The following is a 23,547-nucleotide window of genomic DNA, read 5'->3' as shown; positions in this document are numbered from 1 at the left end:
ATTTCATAATCAATACTGAGTGCTGCTTTACATAAATATATAATACAAAATGACAAGTAAAGTTAGGAACATTTCAGAAATTATTAGAAATTTCTAATCCCAAGGTAAAGTTCATTAAATGATATATTAAACTCAGTAGAACAACTCAAACAGATTTTAAAACCCAATAAATATTCCAACAATCCAATCCAAAGGCATACAAAATTCTTACTTGTATCATGAGGAGTGATAGTAGGAAAATAACTCAGTCTTTTTCAGTTAAACTCTCATGTTTCTATAAAATCAGAAAACTTTGTGTTTACAGTAAAAAAGAAAAAAAGGCAGTTCCTAATGTACCATAGTCTCTAGTCTGGACTAACTTGTTTCAGGCAGTGTGAGTTGGCATTGTGCTGTGGCAGCATGTACAACGTGGTTGTTTTGTGTTCAGAACCAAAGCTGTGGTGAAGTCACAAAAGGTCACATGGGCTGGCAGCAACATCTCACTTTCTTATATTTACTGATTTATAGATTGATTTTGAATTAATTTTTAGTTGTTACTTGTTCAGAAACCTTATTCTATTCTCTGGGCTTCATAGCCTGTACCTGTAAGTCTACAAATTGGGAAGTAAAGACTTAACTTAGAAACCTGCCAGCATAGTCTGTATGGAAAGTTCTAGACTAGCCAGTGTTGTAATAATAGCGGTGGGGCTGCGTCCCACCACCTGGCTAGCTTTACACCCGAAATAATTACACGGAAACTGTATTCTTTTGATCACTGTCTAGCCCATTAGTTCTGGCCTCTTATTGGCTAGCTCTTACATATTGATCTAATCCATTTTTAATATTTTGTGTAGTACCACGAGCTGGCTTACCAGGAAAGATCTTAACCTGCTTCTGTCTGGAGTGGGAGAATCATGGCGACTCCCTGACTTGGCTTCTTTCTCCCAGCATTCTGTTCTGTTTACTCCACCCACCTAAGGGTTGGCCTATCAAATGGGCCTAGGCAGTTTCTTTATTAATTAACCAATGAAAGCAACAGATTAATACAAGAATCACCTCCATCATTTCCCCTTTTTTTGTTTAAACAAAAAAGAAAGGCTTTTACTTTAACATAGTAAGATTACATATAGCAAAACAGTTATCAAGCAAGAATTACAGTTATAATATTTATATTTATTTTATCTTTTATCATAACTAAGGAAAACTATAACTATAACTAACCATTTTTTAACTCCATTAAAGACTCCAGAAGGATATATTACCTAAGCAAACAAGAGATTCAAAACTCTAGAAATGACAGAGACATCTCATTGCCTGGACAGTCACCCAAAGTTTTTTTGTACTGTTGGGGCATCCATCTTTAGCCTTTAGGCCCATAGTATCCAGCAGACATTTTTATCAAGCAGGAAATTTTAAAGACAATTTAGTCACTTTTTGTTGTGTTTTGTAGAATGTCTTGCAGACTCTTTTATGAGTCAGGAACCCTGAAAAACCATTTACCTTTAGGCAAGTTTAGCAGTCCTCTTTTTGTGGGTTTTTTGTGTCCAGTTTATGTAACAGTCCAGGCAAGAGCAGTTTCTTGCCCAAATGGCTATCAAACTCCTTAAGGAGCCTCTTTGGTGTCCATCTATTTTTTGAAGTAGATTGGTGCTGTCAGGAGCAGACGTGTCTCATTATTATGAAAAGCCCTAAGTTATTAAAACATTAAATGTCATATTTTGTAGTCTTTGAAAGATATGAAGAATGTCTATTTAGCTGAAATATATCTATGTACATCTAGAAAATCTAACATGACTAAAAGCTTGACAATTATCGATGATTATCCATTAACAACCTATATACATTACATTTTTAAATGAACTATACAATCACAATACCTTAATCAAGATTAGAAATATGTATATACATAACAAAATTGACCTTTAAATCCATATCAGTGTAAATTATTTATATCTATACACTGTCTAGCCCATTAGTTCTGGCCTCTTATTGGCTAGCTCTTACATATTGATCTAATCCATTTTTAATATTTTGTGTAGTACCACGAGCTGGCTTACCAGGAAAGATCTTAACCTGCTTCTGTCTGGAGTGGGAGAATCATGGCGACTCCCTGACTTGGCTTCTTTCTCCCAGCATTCTGTTCTGTTTACTCCACCCACCTAAGGGTTGGCCTATCAAATGGGCCTAGGCAGTTTCTTTATTAATTAACCAATGAAAGCAACAGATTAATACAAGAACCACCTCCATCAAGCCAGGGTCACATATAGGAGTCTTGCCTAAACAAAGCAGAGTAACTGTTGCCAGGCTTTTCTGCCTTTGTCCTCCTACCCTCACCCCATTCAGAGGCCACATGAAGCCACCCAAAGATTTTTGGTGCAAATGACCCTGGCAGGTCCCGCTGTGGGTGGGGAGAGGCTGCTGCAGATGGGAGATAGACAGATACACCTTGCTGAGAGAGCTTGTATATGGAGAGTTTATTTAGTGTTTATGGGAGAGTCAGGGTGGGGGGGGGGATAGAGGGCAGGGTGGGGGAAGGAGGGAGGCAGAGGCTGCCTCTACAGACAGAAGAAGGGACAGAGAGAGAGAAGAAAAGAGGCAGGCGTGAGATCAACTTGCCTTGTTGGCGGGAAGGGAGAAATGGGGAGTGGGCAGAGCTTGTCTCTTTAAAGGGACAAGGTACCAGGTGACAGGGCAGGCCAACATAATTGTAACAGCCACCACCTACAGCGCCATCACCTACAGTCTCAGAAAGCTGATCCAAACTCTAGGAAAGCAGAGTAAAAATTTTTAAGTTTATTGCCTTCAACACCTGCTTGATTTTTTTACCTTTGTTCTTTTGGCTTTCCTGTTTTTCTTTATTGGGTTTTTGTGTATTCTGTGATTCGGTAGGTTGCAGTCTTTGTTTTTTTCAAAGCCTGTGTTCTGCTGCGTCTTTTGGTGGCTGAGTTCTGATAGGAACTGGTCTTGGAGAGCCTCCTTGTTTCTTAACATAACACTATTGCTGAAATTCATTACTTTTTCTGACCTGGACTTTGAAGGTGTCATCTTCAGAGCCTTGGTCCCTAAGAGGAAAAGGTATGTAAGGTGTGGAGTTGGCATTGCTTGTCTGCCTTTGTATATCTACAGTTTGCCTTTCATTTTTTTAGATTAGAAGTCACCATTCATTTAATCAAGAAAAATTTATTCAAGAAATGCATTGCATACCAGAGATACATAGCCATAGTGGAAAGAAAACGGAATGTTCTTATGCCAACCTGTTTTATTATAGTCCTATTTCTGTGTCTCCTCATTCAGAAAACAGGAGCCACTTTTTTCATTAAGCTGTGGCTTCCTTTCTTTTTTCATCTAACTTTAGCTTAAGGAAGGTTTAAGTTTATAGAATCATGAAGTTAGCTTTTCCATCTGTACATTACAATTTAATTATTCATAAAACCCCAAGCTATGTGCTACTCCAGATAACTTTGAAAATAAAATGTCTATATGATTGTAAAGTAAAAACAACAACAACAACAACAACAACAAAAACCTTTATTCCATTAACGGCAGCCTTGTTCACTCTTTTCCTATTCTCATTCTGTTTGGAGTATTCCTTAGAGATCTTAATGTAAAAAATGTCTGCTTTTATATTTTGAATGTCAAGATAATTGGTTATCAATAGTGTTCAATTTCTTCAATGACTAATTTTACACTAAAATTGCTATCCATGTATTTTTAAAATGCTTTTGGGGGAGGCATCGCCAAAGGGCGGGAAGAGTGTATGACACTGGACATATAAAATGCAAATAGCAACACAAATGCAAGAAGTCTTATTTATCTGACTCTAAATGCAAATCTGTGTTATTTATAAATTTGGTATCTTTTGAGACAAGGTTTCCCTGTGGAGAGCTGGCTATGCTGGGATTTGTGATCCTCAACTGGAAATACAAAACCAAAAATTGGTTTTCTAGGAGCACTTGGAGATTACTTTCTGTGATAATATGATCAGTTTATTATATAGATTCATTTAATATTGAATCTTTTTAGTGATTATATTTTTCAGCACTCGGGGGTGGGGGGTGGGGGAAGGCAGGTGAATATCTTAAGAGTTTGAGGCCGGCCTGGTCTACAAAGTGAGTTTTAAGACAGCCAGGGCTGTTACATAGAGAAACCCTGTGTCAATAAAAACGAAAAAAGACAAGAAAATAAGCTCCCCCCCCCCCCAGCCCGCCCATTGATATTGATGAGTGCATTTTGGTTCATCCTCTAATGGATTTTTTTTTTTTTTAAATCAAATGGGTGTTGGGTTTTGTTTCTTCTTTTTTGTAATAGATTTTTGTGATGCTCGATGTAAGTCCTTCCTGTTGGTGTGAAAACACTATTGAAAAGTGTTGGGAAAGGCTTATTTAACTTGACACTTCTGGGTTGCAGTCTGTCTCTAAGGGAAGCCAGACAGGAACTCAAGGCAGGAACCGGGAGCTAAAATCATAGAGGAATGTTGTTACTGGCTCATGACTGCTTATGCTCAGCTAACTTTCTTATGTGACTCATCGATACCTGCCTAGGAGTGGAGTCAGTTACAGTGGGCTGGTCCCTCTCCCATCAACAGTCTCTCATAAACGTAGGAAAAGCAGTTTGATTGGGGCAGTTCCTCAGCTGAGGTTTTTTCCTTCCCAGGTGACCTGCTGCCATTCTCTTGTCTTCAGCAGCGCTCCACCAGTGTCCACAGAGTCTTCTCATTATCTCCTTACATGCTGTCTCAGCAACTCTTATAAAGGAAGACATTTCACTGGGGCTAGCTTACAGTTTCAGAGGTTCAGTCCGTTATCATGGTGGGGAAACATGGCGGTGTGCAGGCAGACATGGTAGAATACTGCGTCTAAATCTGCAGGCAGCAGAAAGAGAGTGACACTGAGTCAGACTTAAACTTTTAAAACGCCCGAAGCCCACCTTGCAGTGACAACAAGACCACATCTCCAATAATACCACTCCCTATGAGTCTGTGGCAGCCATTTTCATTCAAACCACCACACATCTATATACTGGAATCTGTTCATTTGATCCTCAGGTAGTTCACATTTTTTTTCGTATTGTATCCTTGGTGGTAGGACCACAAAAGCAGAATTACTGTACCAGTGTATGTGATTTTTGCAAACTACTTCCTTGGATATGTTCTTTTTTTTTCCAGCCCCATGATAGTGTAAGTTGTCAAGCCTTTTGGATTTTTACCAGCTAAAATTGTTGAGGAAAGGTTCGTTGTATCATCTTGAGATGGTTTTGTCATGAATAGAGTGGTTTATTCTTTTGTATATTTAAAAGCTTTTGCAATACAAGTTGGAACTTTTTTATTGATTGTGTTACGACATGAGAGGTGTATGTTCATTTTGGACAGAGACTCACCTTGGTAGCTCTGGCTGGTTTGAACTCAATGTGTAGCCCAAACCTTAGCCTTAATTTCCTGTGTGCTGGGATTTGAGCCGTATGCTACCAGCTGCTGTACCTGGCCTATAGGAGTTTTATGTATATGTCTTTGCATTCTTTTAGTTGCTTTAGGGTTTTGAGCATGAGTCTTCTCCCTGTTCCTGTCTTGTGATGGAATTTTACTGTGCATTCTTGTACAGTTTCTTCCCACCTCAGTTAATGAAGAGAACTTCAGAAGACATTCCCAGAGGCCCATTTCCTAGGGGCTTCTAGATCTCAATAATGTGTCAGTTGAGATTAACCATCATAGGCAGAGTATTTGTTGAAGTGAACCAAAGTTTCCTACTTACAGAAGTACTAAATAATGAATATTGGAAAAAAAATTTCTTAATATGTGAAATAATAGAAGCCCAGGAGTTAGCAGTCTGCAACTGACTACCAACCTAACTGGGTGGCGAGCTTTTTAAGAAATCATCCCTGACCCTTGTCCTCCACACACACACACACACACCCGCCCAAGTTTATTGAGAAGTGGTGGTTGTTTTCCTTAGAGTCTTGCTGTTTAATACAGGCTGACCTAGAACTTACTACCTAGCCTAAGTGCAACTCAAACAGCAGTCCTTTCTGCCTCAGTCTTTTGAGTGCAGAGATTACAGAAGTGTACTAATTTGCCTGGTCATTTTTTTTTGTTGTTTTGTTTTCACAGTTCTTACTAGGGATTGAAATAAGGTCTTGTACACACGGGATTTTTTTTTTTTTTAACTAGTTAAGAAAATTGGAATATATAACTTCTGGGCTCTAGATGTTGTTTTTTTTTCTGTTCATTTATTTCTTCTCAGACTTTTCTTGTATCTACTGTAAGACCAAAGAAATAATTACTGGCATAATTTTCTTGAGATGGAAGCAGGGCAGAAGCTTTTTTTCTGTGGACAGTGTACTTAACCCCTCTGTTTTCCCCCACTTAATGTTGATGATGTTAGAACTCAACTCTTAGATTGATAATTAAATGTAGAATTCTTAATACCCAACATTTAGTAAGCTCTTTACTATATGTTAATTACAATAACATACAGTTATTAGTTTGTCTATTGGGTCACTATAAACCCAAATTTTAGGCTCAACAATTGATTTTATTAATTTTTAGGTCTGATAAAACTTGGTAGATTTATTCACACCAACCAGATTAGAATTGGCTGAGGAACTAAACAATGTTAATCTTAATTATTAAGGGACTATTCTGGTTATAAAGTATACTTGACTATTCGTGTGGAACGTGAAACTAAATTACCCATTAACACTTATGTAGTGTTAATTGGAGTCATGGCCAAGTTTTTTATAGGCTGTTTTATTTCAGCTTGACAAGACCTGAAGAATTGTTTCATTACAAAGATCAGCAGGAGTGCCAAGATAGTAGCTTTGGAGTGAAGATACGACTGCCTCCTCACTCCCCTGGAAGGGTAGTAGCTGACCACATGAGTTTCCTTTCTCTGTAAAAGGTGCACGGCACACAGTGGCTTCCTGTGAGGACAGTGCAGTGGTTTGCCTGCTTCTCTGTGTCTGCCCCTATGTAAAAACAGTTGGTTCTCCTTGGGATGTTGGAGAGCGTGCCTTCCTTGCCTACTAGTAGCAGGTTTTGTGTCTACGTGGTTTTTTTGTCTTCCTTTGTATGCTTGGTTTGGTTGTTTACTACCAGCTGATTTACTTGCTAGTTCTCAGAGAAACTGATGCCTTCTTGACAGGTACATCTGACTTGTTTTATTATTATAAATGGGACAGATTGCTTGGTAGCAGAATGCTTAAGTGCTATGGACATTTACCCGCTCTTATGGTGTGACACCTACTAGAGAGAGCTTTTGGGAACTCAGGACAGTTGTGCAAGGGTTTGGGATACTTGTGATATGATATGTCTTCAGGCTGGTGGTAGGGAAAATCTTGCAAACTTGTGGTGAAAATAGGGCTCCCATATAGAAACTTAGATTTCTATAACTTGGTTTTATTCTGGTTTTTTTTTCCCCCTGTGGTATCTTAGAAACTTGTAGAGAAGAGACCAGAAACTGAAGTGGAAGGCACTTAAATAAGTCCAGTGGGCTAGGGGAAAGAGGGAGTCTGAAACAGACAGGATGAAAGAGAGACGAGGAGTAGACGTGAGAGTATTTGATACAGAGGCTGGCCTGTAGACAGTGTGCATGTTACTAACATTAATTTTCAGGTTCTGGTTCTGATAATTTATCCATCTGCATATATGCCTTTACACCAGAAGAAGGCATCAGATCTTATTATAGATGTTTGTGAGCCACTATGTTGTTTGATGGGAATTGAACTCAGGACCTCCAGAAGAACAGCCAGTGCTCTTAACCTCTGAGTCATATCTCCAAGCCCCTACTTTTTGTTAGTGTTTTTCATTCATTAATATCTGCAGAAAAAGTTGTTGATTGGGGGAAAACTGGAGAGATTTAGTGGTCATGGAGTGAGAATTTGACTTCTGAGAGAAGGGAAAGCTCCAACAAAGAAAGCATAAAGGTCAACATGTCAGGGTAATTGTCACTGAGCCTGGTGACATAGTTTCATATCTGGACATGGTAGGAGGAGAGAGCTGACTGTTACAAGTTGTCCTTGATCTTAACTGAAACACAAGTGGTATGTGTGTACCACCCCCTTCAATAAATAAATGAAAAGACCGTGCTTTACCCCTGCTCAGTTTCTGATTTTATAATTAGATGCAAAGGGCGAACAGAAAGAAGAATCTGTGGTGTTAATAGCACAGCTAAGTCTTTATTCCTGCTAGAGACATGGATATGACCTATATTTGAATGCAACCTATCTTTTGGAATTTTGTTGGAAATTACTGTATTTGTTAAGAAAATAAAAAGGAGGCTCACAGTTGTATGAACTTTGGGTTATCTTAGAGTTAAGGGGAGAATGTGAAACCAAACACCTTGGGCTGGAAATCCATCCTCACTTTTCTCCATAAGATTAAGATCTACCTGAAATGTTCATTTAGTATGATAATTCATATAGAAAATGAGTTTAAAATGTCTTTATTTAAAATGCTACTATTGGGATTAGGGAAATGTCGGGTATTTTTAAAAGCTTAGAGGTGGGCAGACTTTGGCAGTGCAGGTATGGGCTTTCCAGGCAGTGATTCTTGGTTTTAATTCTGTTAACTGGCATTTTCTCCCTTCTTTGAGATAGAATTTATTACAGGCTGGCCTTGAACCCCCTAACCTCCTGCATCCCTCCCAAATGCTAAGATTACAGATGTGCACAATCATACGCTCAATGGTGAGATCTTGAAGAGGGTTTTAGTAATAGTATCTGTTAAACAGCATGGTTGTAAAGACAAGCAATGTATGCCATACTATGCGTGACACTGGCTAAAAACTAAGTAAATATCAGCTGCGTTGATAGCAGCTGTTCTACTGCCTTTGTTTTCTATGTGAGAGGTAAGGCAGAGACTCTGGACTAGTAGTTCTCAGCCTTCCTGATGCTTCAACTCGTTAGTATAGTTCCTCGTGTTGTGGTGAACACCAACGATAAAATTGTTTTCGTTGCTACTTCATAACTGTAACTTTGCTGTCAGTATTTTCTGATGGTTGTAGGTAACCCCTGTGAAAGGGTCCTTCGACTTCCAGGTTAAGAATGCTGTTCTAGACAACTTGTCCAAAATCACATTTGAATACTAAAAATCTATTATTTACCTTCTAAGGTGTTTGTGATAAACATTTGAAAAAAAAAAAAACAGCTGATGGATAGTCTATTTATTGTTACTAAGAAGTGAATATTTTCAGAGCAACTTCTCCAGTAACATACTTTGTTTTCTTGTAGGATCTGGAGTTTCATGGAGTCATGAGATTTTATTTTCAAGATAAAGCTGCTGGAAACTTTGCAACAAAATGCATTCGGGTATCTAGCACGGCAACCACTCAAGATGTGATTGAAACACTGGCAGAGAAGTTCCGCCCTGATATGCGCATGCTGTCCTCTCCCAAATATTCCCTCTATGAAGTGCATGTCAGTGGAGGTCAGTGGAGGCTGTGTCTTGACCTGGGGTCATAGCTTGTGCAGTGTGATAATCAGGTCCCAGGCTTGCTGCTCAACTCCTTTTCTTTCTTTAACCTGTCCAACAGTCATTGGCAGGATGGCAACTGTTCAAATTCTTGTGCATAACTATTAGAAGTTATGATAACATATTTTATATATGATTATTTCTTTTTTTAAGACTTATTTATTGATTATGTATACAGGGTTCTTCTTGCATCTATGCCTTCAGGCCAGAAGAGGGCACCAGATCTCATTACTGATGGTGTGAGCCACCACTGGGAATTGAACTTAGGACCTCTGGAAGAGCAGTCAGTGCTCTTAACTTCTGAGCCAATGACTATTTCTTTAAAATAACCAGCCCAATAATTATTTCTTTAAAATAAATGCCATTAACATTTCATTAAAAAGATTTGCCCAACCTGAGTGTCTTGTATATCAATAGTATTGTGTGCTACATGCTTTTGCATAAAATTCAGCTATAGATGATAATGCCATGGTTACTTGTAACTCAGATAAATATTGTATAGGTTAAATCAGTGATCTTGCCATATATTTTTGTATTCTGTTAACAGCACATTTTTATTATTCTTTGGAAACAGTAGGACATCTTGAGGAAAATCTCCTTATATATTTTGTAATTTCTACTTGTTTTAGCATTAGCAGTTGTTGCGTGAGATTATTACTGGGATGAGCAAATATTTACTTGCCCCAGATAGAGAATCAACAATAGACCAGAGTCCATCTTGATGAACCACTGAGTTTTGGGGGAGTTTACTTAGAGGAATATGAGTGAGGGGGCTATTTATAAGAGCAGAAATGACTCAAAGACAGCTATGTCATAAAAAGCCCAATCCCGTATGGGTGACAGCTCTTGAAAGCTGAAAAGCTATAACGTACTACAAATCTCAACAGATTGGAGGTTGCTCTTTCTGGTCAGCTTGACTGGTCTCTGCTCCTTTGTAGCTCAGCTAGTCAGAGTTTTAGCTTAATTTGTCTGAGAGTATCTCAACAGTCCAAACATATATATATATGTTTGTGGAGGTAGGGAGCCTAGAGAATCTGATCAGTTTTAGGGACTTCCTGAAGCTGTTGAGTTGTGCTTCCCTATAGGGATGGAGTGTTTGACCTCTCTTTTGCAGACTCTTTGTCTTAATGTGTTTTTCTTCAAGATGGAGGTTTTCTCCCCCAGAAAATTGCTGTCTAACAGCAGTTAATAAAAGTGTCTTGCAACTCAATACCACAAGTTAGGCTGACTAGAAATGCAAAAATGAAAATATTTTATACTTTTGAAAATGTTTAATAACGTATTAAGTACAACAAATATTGCTAAAAAGGGTTATATATGGCACAACACCAATTTCAATACATCTTAATTTTCAGCTATAAAGTTTTTAAGACATAATAATTTTTTCTTTATTTTTATGTATACAGCTTTCTTTGTACATTTGAAATAAGATTAGAATGTTTTTGATAATGTTGATTTTCAAGTGTTACACACCTTTTTTCAGGAATGTATGATATGGTCCATATTTATTACTTTATGACTCCCTGTGTAAATTTTAACCAGATTGAAATCAGCTGCAGAGGGTGTTCTCGGGTGATTTTCTTGGAGATATGTTTTCTTTGACCTGCACACCTCTATAAATAGGATAACAAGAAAAGAAACTTCTGTTCAGCCTGTTTGGTTATTCGAATATCACCACCAAGGGCCTTAGAATAATATGAAAGATTAGAAGTTGAGTTTTAAAATTATGATTATAAGTTTTCAAAAAGCTCTTCTTTCTTTGTTCTCTTTGTTTTCTGTTTTATTTCATGCTGTGGATTAAAGCCAGGGTCTCAAGCATGTTAGGCAAGCTATATCTCTAGCCTCAGCACCTGAGTACAATCTTTGGATAGTGAATTATTTGGCCAAAAGAACACATAGCACTTCCTTGTATTATGTAGTTTCAAATAGTTAATATTTAACAAAGACTTGGTTAGCTTTCTAAAAAATAGTACATATAAATGAAAGGAAAACTAAACTTTGTATTTTATTCTTGATTATAACGACACTATGAGAATTGTGCCTCCTGAACCTGGTGAGCTTCTCTGGCACAGGGCTTCCTTTTGCATCCGCACAATACTGGCAGAACATTTGCAGCAGAAGTTATAGAACAGGAGCTCACTTGGAGCCAGGGTTCTTTTAGTGTCTGGTAGGTACATCTGCCCCTTACACATATCAGAGCTTGTTTGTGGCCTACTGTCTCTGGGCCCCACTTCTTATCTGCTTTGCTTTCATGGGCTAAAGCCTGGGTCCAACCCTTGGTTCAGTCATAGGGAAAATAAATTGATTATTTATTTATTTGTTTAATATTATTGGGGTAGTGTGCACATGTCACGGAGTGTGTGTTTGGAGGTCAGAGGACAGTTTGACTGAAGGGAAGACTAATGCATCCATCACTGGAGACAGGTGATGGGCCTGTTGCCATTTCTTGATAAGGAAGATTGTACCATTAACATGATTTCCTTATCTTGTAGTTGTATATGAGATAGTTGGATATATAGAAGTGTTCATCTCTTTAGTTTCCTCAGTTAGATCAGAATAAGGAAGTGTTCTTTCCTGGTCAGTGTCTGGCACTGAATCTGCCATGACAAACACTAACAACAAAATAGCCTACTAATTAAAACTGATTTGATATTCTTAACAATATATTTTACCTGGTCAGTGTCTAGCATGGTAGAGCAGTAGCTTCAAGGTGCTGGACTGTTTCAAAGTGATTTGAGATTATATACAGTACATTTCAATCTATCAGCAGGTAATTGAGGGACTTAAGTATCTTATGTGAATAAATTAAAGTTATCTCTTATGGCAGATATTGTGTTCCTGCCATGAAATGACCACGGCTTTTTCTTTTTTCTTTTTTTCATTTCATGTTTTGAAGAAGAAAGAAGATTAGACATTGATGAGAAACCTCTAGTTGTGCAGTTGAACTGGAACAAAGATGATCGGGAAGGTAGATTCGTCCTTAAGAATGAAAATGACGCCATTCCTGCCAAGGTGGGAGCAGTCCCTGTGTCTGATGCCAGCTGCAGTCCAGGGCTGGGTCAGTGAAATGGACAAGGCTATGTTCTGCCATAGGAGCTTCTCTTTTTCCTATAGTCCTTTACCTCCAAAAACACACTTGGGAAACACCCTGTTCTACTGTTTCATATTTTAGTTCACTTGGTCGCCCATTGTTCGAGAAGAAAGTTCTATATGCTTTTGAGAAAACGCTGATAACCAATTTGTCATTTTTAGCTTTCTTCCAAATTATAGAATCAAAGTTGTTCCTGTGGGAAATAAAAAGGACAGAGGAAATGTTGAGTACCCACTTGCATGTGCAGCTTCCTAAGGCACATTTAATGCATTTTCATATTGATGAGATATGAGGAGTCAAGATGAGGAGTCAGAAAACGTCCTTGGGTTTTTGGGTGGTGTGGTAGACTGTTGCAGTTGCTCTTTTGTTGCTATGATAAGCTATCCTGACAAAAAACATGTAAAGGAGTAAGGGTTTGCTTTGACTCACATTTCCTGGGGCAGTCCTGGAGGCAGGATTACATCATACTCCACTGAGATAACTGGAAAGTGTGTAGTTGTATGCTCAGTTGAGTGGCATCTTATGTAACATTTTGGTATTAACAAGTAATAGCAAATACAGAGGTTGAAAATATTGTCTAAATTTTTGCCTTATGAAAGGAGTTTCTTGCTGTCTCGTGTCCATGTTGTGTGTTAATCCTGGATAGCTAAACAGAAGTGCTTTTGGCCTTCCTCGTCACTAGGTTCTGGTGGTTAATTTGTGGCAAATATGTGTAAAGTAGAATGGATCCCATGGCTTTGCTATCCTTGCTTTATACCCTGATTGCAGCTGGTGTTAATCCCATCGGTTTACTTTGCTATTGACCACTGACCCTTACTGGAACGTATGAACTCTTTTTACCAATACGATGTCATAAGTATCTATGAAAGAAAAAATGGAATAATAATAATAATGTTTTTTCATTTACCTTATAACAAAGCTTTGTTTTTCCCCTCTTCCATATCATAACTATTATTTTTTTTTATGTATTAAACTACTTAAAAATAATGTAGCTTTGTGTGTTAACAGGCCAAGTTTATAGGTTAAAAATTCAGACTAAGGCCAGGTGGTGGTGGTGCACACCTTTATTCCCAGTACTCAGGAGGCAGAGGCAGGCAGATCTCTGTGAGTTCAAGGCCAGCCTGGGCTACAGAGTGAGTTCTAGGACAGGCTCCAAAGCTACAGAGAAACCCTGTCTTGAAAAACAAAAAAACAAACAAATTCAAACTAGGATACACAACTAATAACAAGTAAAATAAATCAAACATTTTCCAGAAATAGTTACAATTTTGGTTCATGAAAACTAGCATTTCTTTTGCAATAGAAAAATACCTATTCAGTAGACCTTTTCCTCCTTATCTCCAGTAGATTCCCTTCTCTCAAGTTACTTTATGGTAACTTTTGAGTTTTACTTATTAAAAATCAGATTTCCTGATTTGTACCCCATTTTCTTTCTTTCCATTTTTTTTATTGCACCCTATTTTGTGTGTGAATTTTGATTTTTTTTTTTTTTTTTTTGATTTTTCGAGACAGGGTTTCTCCGTAGTGTGAATTTGGATTTTTATTTTCTTGTTAGTTTTAAATTGAGGTGAGATTTACAGATGGTGAAATGCATGCATCTTGAGCGTACAATTTGCTTGGTTGTGACAGATTTTACAGTGTTACTCTCCCCACCCTGGCCCCTTCCTGTTTGAGTTTGTTTACTTGTTTGGCTTCTGCGGTGAAGGCAGTAGTGGAGCCTGAGGAGCCAGTGTGGATCCTGGGGTCATGGTTAGTGGGCTGATGATGTTACTTTTACCAGAAGGCTCAGAGTAATGGACCTGAGAAGCAGGACAAAGAAGGCGTCATTCAGAACTTCAAGAGAACTCTTTCAAAGAAAGAAAAGAAGGAAAAAAAGAAGAGAGAAAAAGAGGCACTGAGACAAGCCTCTGATAAGGAAGAAAGGCCTTCACAAGGGGATGACAGGTAGGTCTTTCTGGAAATATTTTTGCCACTGTGTGTGCTACAAACCAAGTGTGTATAATACAACAAACCTGACTCAGTGATGAGTAAATGATGGCCAAGCTGAGTGATACTGCCAGGTTTATTTTGGAAACTTGTCCTTCTATATGTAGCAGGTGGCCCTGTTAAGAAAGGAAGACTCTGCTCACTTTAGGCAAACACTAGTTAATGTTTTTTTCTGAGAAGACCACCAAATTCAGTTGTCCTTATGTCTTCAGCTAGTCCTTTGAAACTCGTTTCTGTGACTTTGAAGCAATTATGGTTCTATATTTTGCTCATATAAACTGACCAGAGTTGGCAGGACTAGGCCGCTGAGCAGATTTTCCTTCTTAAATTGAGATACAGCTTGGACATTGCTGTTTTATCGCAGAAGCTCTGTTGCAGATGTAGCCTCTTATGAGGTGATGCCTGTGCAGTTGATTGTGAATAGTATTAAGTAGGCTTATTTAATGGAGTTATGCAGGAGAGAAAAGGTGAGTGGACATGCTGCTCCTGTATGGAAAGCATCCTAGAAAAGGAAAATTTAAATAGGACACCATGTGGCTTGCTCTTTCCTTGGTTTGCTTTATGAGAGGTACATTATTTGGTTTAGAAAATGAACTATTTCAGATGAATAAAATCATTTAACCTGATAGTTTAAAGTGTGACTTATTTGAAGATAAATTATTTTATGATTTCATATTGGTTATAATTATGTTGATACTGTTAAAATTTATTCAAGTATTTGTTTTTTTTCATTATACCTTATATTCAGTCTCTGCCCATCACTTTGTACAGTTGACTGGCTTTAAACTCTCAGATCTACCTGCCTTTGCCACCTGAGTGCTGGGATTAAAGCCATGTACTACCACCTTACTGAAAAACTGTGTTTTTAATCTCATGGTAATTAGCACATGGTAAGTAGTAAACAACAGACCTATAAGGGAACAGGTGTACACAGATTACACTTGCCATTGTGATGTATGCATTTCTGAGAGGAAAAAAATGTTTAAAATATTGTTGGTGATCTTCTTACAGCGAGAATTCTCGACTGGCTGCTGAAGTCTACAAAGACATGCCTGAGACGAGCTTTACTCGGACAATTTCTAATCCTGAGGTAGTAATGAAACGGCGGCGGCAGCAAAAACTTGAGAAAAGAATGCAAGAGTTTCGGAGCTCAGACGGGCGGCCTGACTCAGGTACAGAGAGAATTGCTTTTCTTCATATTCATGGTGGAATGTATTCAATTGTATTTCTTATAAATGTATTTCTTACACTAGAAAAGGTGAAGTAGCCTTTTAATAGCAAATATGTCCCTTGTATGTCTCACAGAATTCTTTTTATTTAGAGATGGCATCAGTCACATACTTAGCCACATGGCCCTTCTCCTCCACCCCTCAACCCTGAAAACATTAGACATAGACTAAAGACAGGAAAGACAATTACCACAGTCTTGAAAATTATTAATTCACACATTCTTTTCTTTGACTATGTGTTGCTTTGTAAGTCCAAAACTTGAGACAGATTACACACTTACTAGTTCTCTATAAATATTTTAGTACATTTTCATGAAGAGTGTGAAGCTTCATAATAAAATATAACTCCTGCACCAACACACACACGATTTATATAATTTCAAGTCTGTCATCCTAGAATTCCCTTTTAGTTTCCTTTTTGTTTTGTTGTTTTGTTAAAAACTTAGGTGTGCTGGTTGGCTTTTATGAATTTGATACAAGCCTGAATATATTTGGGAAGAAGGAATCTTAGTTAAGAAAATGCCTCCATAAGATTGGCCTGTAGGCGAGTCTCTGGGATATTGTCTTGATTAATGATTGATGTGGGAGGGTCCAGCTTGCTGTGGGTGTTGTTACCTCTGGGCTGGTAGTTTTGGGTTGTAAAAGAAAGCAGGTTGAGCAAGCCATGAGGAGCAAGCCATTGAGCAGGGATCCTCCATAGTCTCTGCTTTGGTGTTGCTCTTATGTTCCTGCCCTGACTTCTCAGTAATTGATGGACAGCTGTAAGCTGACATAAACCCTTTCCTCCCCAAGTTGCTTTTGCTTATGGTGTTGTTTGCATCTATAGAAGCCTTAACTAAGGCACTAGGTTTTTTGTCTTATAGATTTTGGTGACATCCTCTGATGCTCATTATTGTTTTCCCTTCTGTTTTTTGTTTTCTTGATTAGGATATAGATACAGGTGTAAATGAAGCTATTGGTGTGACAAGAATATTTTCTTTAGTGTCCTCTAAAGTTGACCAGTGATTATTAAAACTTTCTCATGAACTTGGGTTTAAGATTTCCTCCGCATCAATTTGAAGTTCACTGCATCTGTTTTCCTTTGGTTTATGAGAGTCACTCCTGGAGGCAGTTGATATGCCGGTGGTTTCAGTGGCTTTCTTTCATGGGGACGTGGGGAGGGATCTGTTCCTTTGCCTTGGAGATATTTTGCAAGTAGCCCTTCTTCCTTTAAAGTTTTGTGATTTTGTGTTGGGATTAAAGGTGTGTGCCACCACCACCCAGCTTGTTTTATTTTCTTTGCTTTAGAGTTTTGCCCCTGTACAACTGCAATACATTTAAAGGACTGTGGCTTCTATTGCTGTACATGGCAGTACAGGCCGTATTAGCACAGGGTTTTCTTGCCTTGTTTTCTTCATAGTATTTTGCAGTTGCTTAGTGTTTCTGTGGGAAGTAGATTTGATAAAGAGAGTTGAAATAGTTGGCATCATTATTTGAACTGTATTTTTAACTGTTTGAGTAAAACTTTGACTTACACCTAACTGGGAATTGTATCCAGCAAAGAAAATACTTGTTTTAAAGTAGTTTTACTTCTTAAAAAGTAATAGGACAACCATTTTGAGTTTCAGAAAGAAATAACTGTATTAGAGGGCTATATCATTAATCTTACCATAACCCCCCAAAGTTTAGTCTTATGTCATCACCTCTGTTTCTTTTGTAACATTACCTTCTAGGTGCTTGCTACTTGGGGACTACAATGCTATCCAGGATACTACAGAGCTAGCTTACTTGATAGTGAGAAGATTCTGATGGTGGGATGTGTAGAATTTCTTTACAGCCTTCTTAATAATAGCTCATGTTGAGAAAAATCACTTCATTCTGGACTTTCTCTCTCCAATCCAAGTATTAGCGAAAGGATTTTCCTACCTTTCCAGACTGTCACAGCGGTCGTCTGATATGTATGGAGTAGCAGTTGTGCTTCGTGCCTGTGTTTCCAGACAGTCCTCTCAGCTTCACTCAGAGGGTAGACTCCAGCAGTGCAAGGTCACCTGCTTCTGCCCTGTGAATGTATAGTAGGTTTGATCGCAAAGGTTCAATAGCCCAGAGCTGTGGAGGAGAGTAGGCCCTATAGCTCTCTTGCTACCTTAGCATTGTAAACTTGTTCCAGCCTTCAGTGCCTTGAAGTCTTAATTGGATACTTTATAGGAATTGTTGTGTTAATGATTATAAAAGAAAAAACAAACTGTAAGCATGCCTATAAACCTAGCAGTGTGATAGTTATTTCCTCATTGCTGTGATAAAATGTCTATACAAAAGCTCTTTGAAGGGTGTATAGTCTGTCATGGTGAGGAGCACATGGCGGGCGGCATCATGATAGCATGAGTAGCAGCCTCTCTGGTCTTATTGCATCTGTGCTTAGAAAGCAAAGAGTGAACAGAAGTGGGACGGGGCTATGAAGCCTCAGACTTTCCCCCAGTGATCAGTTTCCTCCAGGGAGAGTTCACTCTCCTAAAGGTTCAGCAACATTGCCAAACAGCACTGTCAGCCAGGTGGTGACCAAAATGTTCAAATGTCTATGACATTCACATTCAAACCATGGCAGAGGCTGAGACAGGTTTGGGGTCAGCTTGGGCTACATATTAAGATTTGCTTAGAAGCAAACACACAGAGTTGAGGAGAACAAGGGGCTTCTCTGTTTGATAATTATTCTGACAAAGTACTTTTGGGATGCAAAAGACTTTGTTTAGGTATATACTGTCTTGTTATCTTATGCACCAAAACTTATGTATAGAAAAAGAAAAACATGTTTAGAGAGATCTGGGCGGTGGGGGCCCACACTTTTAATCCCTGCACTTGAGGGGCAGAGGCAGGTGGATCTCTGAGTTCCAGGCTAGCCTGGTCTACAGATCGAGTTTCAGGAAAGCCAGAGCCATACAGAGAATGCCTGTCTTGTAAACTTTAAAAAAAAGGAAAACAAGGAAGAACACTGGTAACAAAAGGACAAAAGGACCACTGAGAGATACTTATGCATGCTAACTACATGCCAAGCCTGAAGATACTTTTGCACTGTAGGAAGGAGTCTGACATGGTTACATACATGAACTTTGAAAAATGAAATCGTGCTTCCACCTGAGGAATATTTAGGTAGCGCAGAAGTGTGTGAGTCATGAAGAGATAAGCTGGCTGAGAGTATCTAAGATACAACATGCTTTAGTGACAGTATTTTCTAATGAGGACTTGATGCAACATTGATGTTTTTAAGAAAATAGTAAGCTTACTGAGTATCAGATAGCCTGCGCCGCCAGTATTTATTTTCTATAGTCATTGATAGTATTTTAATGGAAAAATTCTTTATATTTTGTTAATAAGCTACCAGTTTTAAGTTTGGGATGTAGCAAACTTTTCTATCTAGCCTCAGCTTCAGACTTTTACCGCTGCTTAGTACTCTAATGTGTAAATATGCCACAGTTTCTTTATCCATTCTTTGGGTGAGGGCCATCTAGGTTGTTTCCAGGTTCTAGCTCTTACAAATAATACTGCTATGAACATAGTTGAACAAATGTCTTTGTAGTATGATTGAGCATCTTTTGGGTATATGTCCAAGAGTGATCTTGCTGGATCCTGAAGTAAGTTGATTCTCAATTTTCTGAAAACCACCATTCTTATTTCCAAAGTGGTTGTACAAGTTTGCATTCCCACCAGCAATGGAGGAGTGTTCCCCTTACTCCACATCCTCTCCAGCATAAGCTATCATTGGTGTTATTTTATCTTAGCCATTAGCCATTCTTACAGGTGTAAGATGGTATCTCACAGTTGTTTTGATTTGCATTTCCCTGATCACTAAGAATGTTGAGCATTTCCTTAAGTATCTTTTGGCCATTTGAGATTCTTCTATTGAGAATTTTCTGTCTAGTTCAGTACCCCATTTTTTTAGTTGGGTTATTTAGCATTTTAATGTCTAATTTCTTGAGTTCTTTATATATTTTAGAGATCAGACTTTTGTCTAATGTGGGGTTGGTGAAGATCTTTTCCTATTCTGTAGGCTGCCTTTTTGCTTTATTGATGGTGTCCTTTGCTTTACAGAAGCTTCTCAGTTTCAGGAGGTTCCATTTATTTATTGTTGCTCTCAGTGTCTGTGCTACTGGGGTTATACGTAGAAAGTGGTCTCCTGTTCCCATGCATTGAAGACTACTTCCCACTTTCTCTTCTATCAGGTTCAGTGTGGTCGGATTTATATTGAGGTCTTTAATCCATTTGGACTTGAGTTTGGTGCATGATGATAGATATAGATCTATTTTCATTCTTCTACCTGTTGAATTAAGTTATGCCAGCACCATTTGCTGATGATTCTTTTTTCAATTGTATAATTTTAGCTTCTTTGTCAAAAATCAGGTGTTCATAGGTGTGTGGATTAGTATCCGGGTCTTCTATTTCATTCCATTGGTCAACTTCTTTGTTTTTATGCCAATACCAAGCTGTTTTCATTACTGTAGCTCTGTAACAGAGCTTGATGTCAGGGATGGTGATGTGTCCGGAAGTTCCTTTATTGTACAGGATTGTTTTGGCTATTCTGTTTTTTTTGTTTTTCCATATGAAGTTGGTTATTATGTCTGAGAAGAATTGTGTTGGGATTTTGATGGGTATTACATTGAATCTATAGATTGTTTTTGGTAGAATTGCCATTTTTACTATGTTGATCTTACCAATCCAAGAACATGGGGAATCCTCCCATTTTCTGGTATCTTCTTCAACTTCTTTCTTCAGAGACTTAAAGTTCTTGTCAAATAGGTCTTTCACTTCTTTGGCTAGTGTTACCCCAAGATATTTTATGTTATTTGTGGCTATTGTGATGTTTCTCTGATTTTCCTCTCTGCTTCTTTATCCTTTGTGCATAGGAGGTCTACTGATTTGTTTTGAGTTGATCTTGTATCCTGCCACATCACTGAAGGTATTTATCAGTTGTAGGAGTTCTCTGGTAGAGTTTTAGGAATATGTGCACTATCATATCATCTACAAATAACAAAAGTTTGACTACTTCCTTTCTAATTTGAATCCCCTTGATCTCCTTTTGTTGTCTTATTGCTATTGCTATGTTAAAGAGATATTGAGAGAGTGGACAGCCTTGTATTGTTCCCGATTTTAGTTGAATCTCTTTGAGTTTCTCTCCATTTAATTTGATGTTGGCTGTCGGCTTGCTATATATTGCTTTTATTATATTTAGATATCTTCCTTGTATTCCTGTTCTCTCCAAGACCTTTATCATAAAGGGGTGTTGGATTTTGTCAAATGCTTTTTCAGCATCTAATGAAATGATCATACGGTTTTTTTCTTTCAGTTTATTTATATGATGGTTTACATTGATTGATAGATTTTCATATGTTGAACCAGCCCTGCTTCTCTGGAATGAAGCCAACTTGTTCGTGGTGGATGATTTTTTTTTTTTGATGTGTTCTTGGATTTGGTTTGCCAATATTTTATTGAGTATTTTTGCATCAATGTTCATGAGTGAGATTGGTCTGTAATTCACTTTCTTGAGTCTTTGTGTGGTTTTGTTATCAAGGTAACTGTAGCCTCATAAAAAAAAATTTGGCAATGATCCTTCTGTTTCTGTTATGTGGAACCCTTTGAGGAGTATAGGTTTTAGCTCTTCTTGAAAGTTCTGGTAGAATTCTGCAGTAAAACCATCCATCCTTGGGCCTTTTTTGGTTGGGAGGTTTTTGATGACAGCTTCTATTTCCTTGCAGTTTATAGGTCTATTTAAATTGCTCACCTGGTCTTGATTTAATTTTGGTATATGGTATTTTCTAAAAAAATGTCCATTTCTTTTACATTTTACAGTTTTGTGGAATACAGGTTTTTGTATTACCTAATGATTCTCTGAATTTCCTCAGTGTCTGTTGTTATGTCCCCTTTTCATTTCTGATTTTGTTAATTTGGATGTTTTTCTCTGCCTTTTGATTAGTTAGGATAAGGGTTTGTCTATCTTGTTGATTTTTCTCAAAGAACCAGCTGTTTCATTGATTCTTTGTATTGTTTTCTTTGTTTCTATTTTGTTGATTTAAGCCCTCAATTTGATTATTTCCTGTCTTCTACTCCTTCAGGGTGAGTCTGCTTCTTTTTGTTCTAGAGCTTTCAGGTGTGCTATTAAATAATTAATGTGAGCTTTCTCTGTTTTCTTTATGTGGGCACTTAGTACTATGAACTTTTTTCTTAGCATTGCTTTCATGGTGTTCTGTAGATTTGGATATGTTGTGCCTTCATTTTTGTTGAATTCAAGGAAGTCTTTAATTTCTTTATTTCTTCCTTGACCCAGGGGTGGTTCAGTAGTTCACTGTTTAATTTCCATGAGTTTGTAGGCGTTCTGAGAGTAGTATTGTTAAATTCTAACTTTAATCCATGATGATCTGATAAGACACAGGGGCTTACTCCAATTTTTTTCTGTCTGTGGAGGTTTGCTTTGTTATTGAGAATGTGATCAATTTTAGAGAAGGTTCCATGAGGTGCTGAGAAGAAGGTATATTCTTCTGTGTTTGGATAGAATGTTCTATAGATGTCTGATAAGTCCATTTGATTCATGACATCTATTAGTTCTCTTATTTCTCTGTTAAGTTTCTGTCTGGTTGACATGTCCATTGGCGAAAGTGGAGTGTTGAAGTCTTCTATTAGTGTGTGGCATTTGATGTGCAATTTAAGTTTCAGTAATGTTTCTTTTACATATGTAGGTGTTCTTTCTTGTTTTAGGGACACAGATGTTCAGGATTGAGACTTCATCTTGATGAATTGTTCTTGTTATAAGTAAAAAGTACCCTTCTTTATCTCTTCTGACTTAATTTAGTTTGAAATCAATTTTATTAGATTTGGAAAGCTATACCTGCTTGTTTCTTAGGTCCATTTGATTGGAAAACCTTTTCCCATCCCTTTACTCTGAGGTAGCATCTGTCTTTGAGGTTGAGGTGTGTCACTTATATACAACAGAATGCTGGATCCTGTTTATGTATCCATTCTCTTAGTCTGTCTTTTTATAGGTGAATTGAGACCATTGATATTAAGAGTTACTAATGACCAGTGGTTGTTAATTCCTGTTATTTTTCAGTAGCAGTGTTTGTGTGTTTCCCTTCTTTGGGTTATGCTGGTGGGGAATTATCAGATGCTGCAGTTAGCTTCCTTTCGTTGGGGTTTTCCTTCTAGTACTTTCACTAAGGCTGGGTTTGTGGTTACATATTGTTTAAATCTGTTTTTTGTCATGGAATATCTTGTGAGGAAATAGTTCTCACAGTATACAGGTGTAGGGGAAGTTGGGAACAGGGAAAGTAAGAGAACTGTACCACAGTCAGACTCAGGAGCCCTTCTTCCTCATTTCCCTGTAGAAGAAGCCAGCCCCAGATTGATACTGAATGTATTTGTGCCACTGTTGTTGGTACTTTAGTGCCCTCTTCATAGGTGATTGTGTGTGGGTAGCAGCTTATGTCATTGACTTAAAATGAAGATGAACTCAAAGATGTAAAATACTTTTTTTTCCAGGTGGAACATTGAGAATATATGCAGATAGTTTAAAACCAAATATTCCATACAAGACAATCCTGCTGTCTACTACAGATTCCGCAGACTTTGCTGTAGCGGAATCTCTGGAGAAGTATGGTCTGGAAAAAGAGAATCCCAAGGACTACTGCATTGCCCGGGTATGAACCATGAATTAATACTGCTCCTCAGGATTATTCCTGCCAAGACTTTGCATTTAAAGGAAAGGTTTTTTTGGTTTTGTTTTCTAATTTGAGGTGTGTTTGTGTGTGTGTGTATGTGTATTCATTCACATGCATGAC

The 23,547-nt window shown here is 37.9% G+C and overlaps 1 protein-coding gene across 11 annotated transcripts in view; it reads left to right on the top strand.

Annotated features, from left to right (window-relative positions):
- The window catches only part of Afdn (afadin, adherens junction formation factor), a 135,476-nt gene that overhangs the window by 36,700 nt on the left and 75,229 nt on the right, over positions 1-23,547 (top strand). For 5 of the 11 annotated variants that reach the window (XM_057761352.1, XM_057761350.1, XM_057761348.1 and 2 more), the window contains exons 2-6: positions 9,202-9,397; positions 12,342-12,454; positions 14,314-14,477; positions 15,531-15,691; positions 23,249-23,406. In XM_057761352.1, the coding sequence (XP_057617335.1) occupies positions 9,202-9,397; positions 12,342-12,454; positions 14,314-14,477; positions 15,531-15,691; positions 23,249-23,406 (792 nt within the window). Of the gene's footprint in view, positions 1-9,201; positions 9,398-12,338; positions 12,455-14,313; positions 14,478-15,530; positions 15,692-23,248; positions 23,407-23,547 lie in introns of all 11 variants that reach the window. The other 6 variants (XM_057761351.1, XM_057761349.1, XM_057761346.1 and 3 more) reach the window with 2 other exon arrangements.

The sequence above is a fragment of the Chionomys nivalis genome, chromosome 2 (assembly GCF_950005125.1).
Source record: "Chionomys nivalis chromosome 2, mChiNiv1.1, whole genome shotgun sequence".
NCBI lineage: Eukaryota > Metazoa > Chordata > Mammalia > Rodentia > Cricetidae > Chionomys > Chionomys nivalis.
This window is presented reverse-complemented; position numbering and strand designations above follow the sequence as displayed.